Source organism: Natrix helvetica, assembly GCF_964273705.1.
Source record: "Natrix helvetica genome assembly, chromosome: 4".
NCBI lineage: Eukaryota > Metazoa > Chordata > Lepidosauria > Squamata > Natricidae > Natrix > Natrix helvetica.
Window position 1 is genome coordinate 158,521,093 of NC_138550.1, and position 8,241 is coordinate 158,529,333.

An 8,241-nucleotide genomic window follows, 5' to 3' on the forward strand; every position below is an offset into this window, starting at 1 on the left:
CCGCCGCAGCAGCAGTCACTCTGCAAAAGCCCCCCGCCCACTCACCCATCCCCACGCCCGGTGCACCTCCACGCACACGCGTGTCTTTTTCCCCTTGCTTGCTCTGCTGAAGACTCCCTTCTCCCCCAACCCCCGTGGACTACGCGAGCCGTGCAAGGCGGATCGCAGTGCAGAACCGGAGCCAGCAGTATCTCCCCCCTCCCCCGCTTTCCCTCTCTCTGTCTCTCTCGCTGCGGCAGCGCCCCTTGGAAAAGCCCCCTCCCCTTTTGCAAGGTCGCCCCCTCCCCGCTTGTTTGGAAGGGGAGGGGAGAAAGAATTGAAAGAAAGAGAGACAAAGGGGGGGGAGGGAGCCAGCCTTCCCTCCCCGTCCCTCCTTTCCCCGCGCGAGTGTGTCTGTGCGTGGATTTTTGTGTTATTATTATTCCCTTTTTTTCTCTTTCTCCCTCTATCCGCCCGCCTTGCTTTGCTTCCAGCTTCTCGCTACCCAGGCTGTTCCCTTGCAAAAGGGGGAAGAGGGAGGGGTCGAGGGGAGGAGGGGAGGGGAGGCCGGTTGGCGGGAAAACGGAAGGCGGAGCAGCGGCCAAGGGCTTATAAAGCAAAGCGGCGGAGTCCTGCAGCTCAGAGGCGACACGGGGGGAGGGAGCGGAGCTTCCACCGAAGGAGGAGGAGGAACTGCTGCAGCCGCCGCCGCTGCTATTGCCGCCCTCCAAGCTGGGGCATCGTAAATAAATACCAGCGTAGGGGATCCGCGCGTGCACGAAGCCCCACTCCACTCCCCCCACCCTCCCCGCCCCTTGGCTTTCGTTCCCGAGCCGGCGCTTTCGGAAAAGGGGGGGAAAGAAAGGCTTTTTTGACTCTCCAGCCTGGGAATTCGGAGCTCGGAGACGCCGCTGCCCGCGCTGTGGACTTACAATATCCTCGCTGCTGCTTCGCCTTCCAGCACCGTTTAAAGAGACGCCGGGAGGAACAGACGGTGCAACTGCGCGCCTTTCCTTCTCAGCCGCCCCCCTCGGCGGGGTGGTCTTGCTTTTTTTTTTTTTTTTTTGCAAAGACTTGGATTGTCCTATTCTTATTCATTTTTTTGCACCGATCTTGGGATTTTTCCAGCCTCAAGTCTTGGCCGGGATTCTGAAAAAAAGAACCGGTAAGTTTTGGAAGCGTCTGTCCAAGCTTTGCCGTTCGGGCAAGTCTTAATGCTTGCTTTCCTTCGCTTTGCTTGCTCGGTCGCTCCGATCTCCCGGCCCGGGGCGAATCGACCCCTCTCCCGGGCGAAAGACAAGCGGCGGCCGGCTCTTCCTAAACGCCGCTTGCCGAGCCTCCTCTCCAGCGGGGCTCTTTGCAAAAGAAAACCCTCTGGGCCGCTGCTTGGAAGACTTTCCCCAACCGCTTTGGCGCTTCGTGCCGGGTTCTCCCCGCTTTGGAATCTTTTTGTTTGTTTTTTGCCGGGCGCTTGCCTGCATGCAACCGGCGTTCCGTGGCCGGGGAAGGTGGGTGGGTGGCGAGGTCCGTTTGGAAGGGGAAGGACGGGGCGTTGCGCGGAATACTCTTTACTACCAGAGGTTGCGGGCTCAGCGGAGCCGAAGTGACTTGGCGGAGAGGCGGGGTGGAGAAAGGGGAAGCGAAGGGGAGGTTTCCCCCGCGCGCCGCGAAAAGTCCGGCTCGGAGCGCGAACTACCGCCGGGGCGGCGGGAACCCGGAGTTAAATCCCGGACAGGCGCTGCTGGAAAGGTGCCCGCCCGCCTGCCTTTCTTTTTAAGGTGGCGCCCGGGAGCAGCGCCGGGGCACGAAAGCCGTGGAGTTGGGCTGAATCTGGGTGGCGCCTCCCGGGGAAGGAAGGAAGGGGGGAGTAGCCAAAGCCACCCGTGGAAAAAAAAAAGCTGTGCCGCGCCTCGACGGAGGAGCGGTCGGATTCCCGGCTCACCTGTGCAGGCGGCGTTGGCCAGCTGGCCGCGGGGGGGGGGGACGTCTGGGTGGGTTCTTGTGCTCGGATCCTGCGCTGCGCTCCGACCCCTCGTAAGTCCGACGCCTTGTGTTGCCTCCCGGAGTAGTCCCCCGCCCCCACCCCCGCTTTAATTAACCCGAATTGCTCCCAAATTCTGAAGTGGGTTGAACGCGCATCCCAAGCGAGGTAGTAATTCCGGAGTAGTTGCCACGCGAGTTTTCTCCGTGCGGGACATCTGTTGTTGTTTTTTTCTATTAGGAGTAGAGTTGGCCGAGGTAGCGACTTGCCCATTAACATCTTCCCCCTTTCTTGCCAGGCAACCTCCAGCGCCATGCCCCTAACTGTCCCGAGCTTGAGTTATCCCAGCCGGGCGTACGATTACGACTACGACTCCATCCAGCCCTACTTCTACTATGAAGATGAGGAGGAGAACTTCTATCTCTCGGGCCACCACCGGGGCTGTGAGCTCCAGCCGCCCGCCCCGTCCGAAGACATCTGGAAGAAATTTGAGCTGCTGCCCACACCGCCTCTCTCGCCCAGCCGCCGGTCCAGCAGCTTCCCTTCCCATGCCGACCAGCTGGAGATGGTGACGGAGCTGCTGGGCAGCGAGGTGGTCAACCAGAGCTTCATCTGCGATCCAGACGACGACGCCTTCGTCAAGTCCATCATCATCCAGGACTGCATGTGGAGCGGGGGCTCGGCGGCAGCCAAGCTCCAGAAGGTGGTCTCGGAGAAACTTGCTTCCTACCAGGCGGCGCGTCGGGACGGGGCGGGGACCCCGCTGTCCCTCCGCAGTGGGAACAGCAGCTCTAGCGGCCTCCCGTCGTCTTCCTTGCACAGCTCTGCCTCTTCTCCCAGCAGTAGCAGCAGCAGCTCCTACCTGCAAGACCTGGGAGCCTCTGCGGCCGAGTGCATTGACCCCTCGGTGGTCTTTCCTTACCCTTTGGGGGAGAAGACCCCCAAAGCTGTAGAAGCGTCTGCCTCGCCTGACCCGTGCCCGGTTTCCTTGCTCGGCCAAGATACGCCCCCAACCACCAGCAGTGATTCAGGTGAGCGGTGGGCTTCTCTGTTAGGGCCTCTTTCGCACACTTGGGGGTACGGGTGGGGAAGGAGGGGCGTGCCCACTATAGAAGGTGGGATTTGGGTGAAGAAGGGTGAAAGGAGCCAGCAGTCCCAGGGGTGCTTAGAACAGGGCCCCTGGGCATTTGCAAAGCATGGACTTGTAGGTGAGGTTAGGAAGTTGTCAAACTGGAAATACTACACTTAGTATTATGATAACTGCGTGCTGGAGTAATTCATTGGGTACTGTTCCAGCAAACTACCAAAATGCACAGCGGTGTGTGAATTCTTATGGGCGCACATAACCGCTTTCTCAAGCGCCAGCTGAAAAGTCATACCTTCACAGTGGCACTTCTGAGCCAGGTTTTAACTGGCCAACTAAGATATGGGGGTGGGTGGGCTTTTTTTTTTTTTTTTTTTTTTTTTGAAACTCAAGGTCGAAACTTGGCCTCGAACCGCTTCCGCCTGGCCCTGTTTTCAGGTGTACCTGGCTTTATTTGCCTTGAAGCAGCTTGGAGTGGCTCCTTCAACAGTGAATCACCCCAGCTTCCTCCTCTTCCAGATGGCGGGAATGAAATATTCCCATTGTACAGAGAGGCTCAGCGAGGCTGCGAAGGGGGAGTGAGATTATGCCGGGATTTTCTTGTGTCCCCCTGAGAGTTTCAGGGGGTCCTCACTAAGGATTTAAATTGGTTCTGTTTTCATTTGGGGCTTCTAATAATGCCACCCCAAAAAAAGGGGTGTGTGGAAGTTTCAGACAGGGATTATTAGGAACTGGCTGCCCCCCCTTTTTTTTGAGGTGGGGGGGGAATTGGGTGTTTGAACACCTTTTCCTCTCGAAGGGAGATAGAGAGCGAAAGCTGAAACGTTCACTTCTAGAAAGTTTGACTTGCGTAACCCACCCACCCACCCCCCCGCGATAACAAAAGCCAAATGGAATGTCCTGCTTATCCCTGACATCACATGTTGGCTAGGCTGAACATTTGAGACCGCGTCTGCTCTTTCTCTTCCCCCCTGCCCCAAATACTTCGATTGTGCAGCACCTCCCTCTCCCTCCCAGCATATGTGTGTACTCTTATTACGCTGCCACGTTAGCGACACGAAGGGCCGGGCTTCCTAGGAATTGCATTTCCTAGAAAAACTGGCCCCAGGCAGATCAAAGCCAAAAAATACTTTTTTTCAATTGGGTCTTATCGGGTCAGCGCAAGAGCTACAGAGCGGGAACTTTAAATCTACTAGCTGGGCTTTAATCGGGCGGTTCCAGGGGTCTCCAACCTTGGCAACTTTTGAGCCTGGAGGACTTCAGCTCTCAGAATTCCCCATAGTTTCCCATAGCAAAGCTGGCTGGGGAATTCTGGGAGTTGAAGTCCTGCAGGCTCAAAAGCTGCCAAGGTTAGAGGCCCCCTGCTCTGGTTGACACATACAAGTGGTGAGAAGAGAGAAAAAGGTCTTGGAGGATCATTTGGGGGGGGGGGGCAGGCACCCTCTTTTTTCCAGGCTGCTTTTGTTACATGCCTGAATAATAGGATTGCAGGATTCCCAGAGTAGGTTTAAATAGGGATTGCTCCTGGCCATTAAAACTTACACGAAGAGCTGGGTGTGGTGCCAAGGTGTTCTTTTTCTTCTTCTCACTTTCTCACATTCCACACTCTTTGGCTGTGGGTGGACAACCTAGGACAGCCTTAGGCCCAAATGTTGAACTCATCTCCTAAGCAGCCTTAGGAATGAAGGGATCATGGGAATTTTTAGTCTCGCTACCTTCGGAGTATGACTTGGTTGTCTTCACCAGTGGTTGAGGAGGGGAAAGAAAAGCTGGCATTTGGGTGGAGAAGGATGGCCCCCGGAGACAGATATCATCCTTGTTTTAAATAGCCTAGAAACTTGACTTCCTTGGCTCAGAGGCTCACACAGTTATGCAATTCTGCAATTTCAACATCCGAGAGATGGCCAGGATTCAGTTAATACTTCTTTGGAATTGTCATCTTGGTGGAGATGTGTGGAGTTGCATCCTCAATTGCATAATAAACTTTTTTTTTAAAAGTTCTGCCCCTTTTTAGAGAGAAGTCTCATTTTTTTACAAGCTTTGTGTGTTTGTCTACAGTTCCTGCGCCGCCCCCCCCCCCCCCTGTTTCCAAGTTGGCCAAAGACAGACAGATTAAGGGAGGCTAATCCCAACGTGCCATTTTTTTTCTAGGAGAATTTTTTTTAAAAAAAAATTAACTTTATCTCTCTATCATCTTTTACTTTTTTCAGAAGAGGAAGAAGAAGAAGAACAAGAGGAGGAAGAGGAAATTGATGTGGTTACTGTAGAAAAAAGGCAACCTTCAGTCAAGAAATCCGAGTCCGCTGGACACACATCTGGCGGGCACAGTAAGCCCCCTCACAGCCCTCTGGTCCTCAAACGTTGCCATGTCCCGATCCACCAACACAATTATGCTGCCCCTCCTTCCACGCGCCACGAATACAGCTCCACCAAAAGGCTGAAGTTGGACAATGGTCGGGTTTTGAAACAGATCAGTAACAACCGCAAATGTTCAAGTCCGCGCACCTCGGACTCGGAAGAAAACGACAAAAGGCGAACGCACAACGTCCTGGAGCGGCAGAGGCGGAATGAGCTAAAACTGAGTTTCTTTGCACTGCGTGACCAGATCCCCGAAGTCGCGAACAACGAAAAAGCTCCTAAAGTTGTCATCCTTAAAAAGGCCACCGAATATGTCCTCTCGATCCAATCCGAGGAGCATAGACTCTTAGCGGAAAAGGAGCACCTGAGGAAACGACACGAACAACTCAAAAACAAACTTCAACAGTTGAGGAACTCTTGTATTTAAAAGACAAACAAACAATTTAAGTGTTGCTATTAATATTATTAAAGCCTATAAACATTGGGGAGAGAAGTAGACCTAGAAGGGTGAAATATCAACCTGACATAAACGTGTGGAAAACGTTTAGCGCTTCTCATAAGACATTCAGCCTCACGTAAATGTCATAATGGACTCCATTTTGTAAAACCACAGAACTCTTTGCGAATGCATGCCAAACAGCCGTCCTGCATCTTAAGAACTAATGAAAATTTTGGGGTGCAAGCTTATGCTTGCAAAGGGGCGGGGGAGGGTGTATTGGAAGGGTGGGGGGGGTAATGAAGTTTTTCCACTTTCTTTTTTGTATTTAAAGCATTTTTTTTTCTCTTAAAAAGCGATTTTGGACAGGCTGAACTGCTGTCAAAGTTCCTGTAAATATTTACACAGCCTAATGATATGTACATATCTTTAATAAAAAAAAATCTTTATAGAAAAGGTTAAAAAAAAAATAAGACCCCTCAGCAGATCATACTCAAATGGTTGTGGCCAATGACTTTATAAATTGTCTTGAATTTTTTGGTGCCATAACATCTCTCACAGATCATTCTTATTTAAGTACCTTTTTTGTCATTTTTTTTAAAGAAAGAACTGATTTTATTTTGTGTTTATAGATAAAATAAACTATTTCCCGTAAAATTGTAACTGGCTATGTACGGTGTGTTTTCTTAAGTTTCTTAAGTGGTTTTGAGTGTGTTGAAAGATCCTAAAACAGTGGTGGCGAACCTTTTTGGCACTGTGCTGAAAAGTGTGCGTGTGCGCAGTTGTCACCCGCGTAACCTGGAAAGGGAGCTGCAAAGGGGGGCATGTGCATGGAGTGAAATGAACTTACGGTTTCCAGCATGCACACCAGCCATCTAGTCTTCCAGTTACTGGCACACGTGTGACCATCAGCTGGCTGATGCATGCCGCCAGTTTGTTGCACGAAAGCCAGCCAAATCATGTGCACATGTGCACCACAAACCCAGAAGAGGAAAGGGCGATGCGCGTTCCAGGCAAAATGGCTCCGTGTGCCATAGGTTCTTCCATCACAGTTCTAAAACAGAATGGTACGGATATTTATGGGTTGGGCTATTAAATAACCAGATAATTATTCTGAAAGAAGACCGCTGTGTACCCCCTCCTGATTTGATATCTCTAGTTATGGGTAGAGGCTCCCCCACTGTCCCCCTGCTAATACAAATATTGTGCACTTCCTGCCTCTGGTTATGTGACTTGGGAGTTTGCAAAAGTATGAATCCTGCCTTGTAAGCATGAAAGTTGATGCCCTGTCCAAAACACACCACATGTTTTGTCTTTGAAGACTCTTCAGTCAAAAGAGTCTTCATCCACATAATTGCAATGCCTTTTGGGGAGGAAACCCCTGAGGTTGGCGTGGCAAGAGGTGGTACATTCCAATGAGTCTGCCTAACCAACTTGATTTGATTGATGAAACTGCTTGGGTGAGCAGCGAAATGTCTCAAATGAACAACAAAAATATAGCCCAGTTGCCATAATTCAATCTTCAGACAGCTTTGCCTGACATGTCCCAAAGGTGCTTTTTCAAGAGGCAAGCTGGACTTCCGTTTTTCATCTAAGAAGCTTCTTCAGCTTTGGGTGGTGGGGAATGGAAGGAATTATATTCCTTGCAGACAGCTGGTCATTAGCATTCTTCTTGTTAAGGCCACCTGGAGGTTTATCTGTGGCTTCAGGGTCACCTGAGAGGTGCAAATGGGTGTGAAGGAACGAGAAGCGAAAAGTCTTCAAAGAAAAAATCAGAAAGTCCAGTTGTCTCTTGAAAAAAGCATCTTTAGGACAACCAGGGCCTGGATCTCCATAGACGTTTGCCTGCCACCATTCAATCTTCAGATACGGTGATTTAGCTAAATCAGGGTTAGAATAAACTTACAACGAGCTGCATATAATCCATGGCCTTGAACAATTCCAAAAACTCGACTTCACAAACTTGGAATGTAGGATGTGATCGTTTTAGCTTTTCATACATTATTTCCATAGTTAGGGATGGTGCTTGCTAACGAAGATTGCTCTTTGGAAACTTTGGAAACATACAAAGGGCTGAAGAAAGTTTGTGGAGTTCCGCAACTGCAAGGCAAGGAAAAGAAGCTTTAAAATATGGAGGTTATGGGTTAGCATTATATAATGTTGACACATCTAGTTATAACTTTTTAAAATAATTTTTATTAAATGTTTTAATCTTTAAAAACAATAAGGAAGACACAGCAAAGAAAAAAAACACAATAAGACAAAACAAAACACAGAACATACATAACAATATACAGTAATTTTACAGCTTTCTCTGTCGGCTTTCCTTCTTAGCTTTTATAATTCTCCCTTCTGCATTGCCTTCCTCTCACTATGACCTTGTCCTATAATTTAACAAACGTA

General features: G+C 50.4%; 1 protein-coding gene across 1 annotated transcript; it reads left to right on the plus strand.

Annotated features, from left to right (window-relative positions):
- The first annotated feature begins 634 nt into the window (after positions 1 to 634).
- On the plus strand, positions 635 to 6,501 carry MYC (MYC proto-oncogene, bHLH transcription factor). Its single transcript, XM_081951038.1, has 3 exons — positions 635 to 1,144; positions 2,259 to 2,991; positions 5,255 to 6,501. The coding sequence occupies exons 2-3, from the start codon at positions 2,274 to 2,276 to the stop codon at positions 5,827 to 5,829; spliced, it is 1,293 nt and encodes a 430-aa protein (XP_081807164.1). The 5' UTR covers positions 635 to 1,144; positions 2,259 to 2,273; the 3' UTR covers positions 5,830 to 6,501.
- The last annotated feature ends 1,740 nt before the right edge of the window (positions 6,502 to 8,241 follow it).

What these genes read in the sequence shown, in the direction of transcription:
- MYC (XM_081951038.1), top strand. Translation starts at nt 2,274, where the DNA reads ATGCCCCTAACTGTCCCGAGCTTGAGTTATCCCAGCCGGGCGTACGAT. An exon ending in AACCACCAGCAGTGATTCAG is followed by an intron (nt 2,992 to 5,254) that starts GTGAGCGGTGGG and finishes TACTTTTTTCAG; the next exon opens with AAGAGGAAGAAGAAGAAGAA.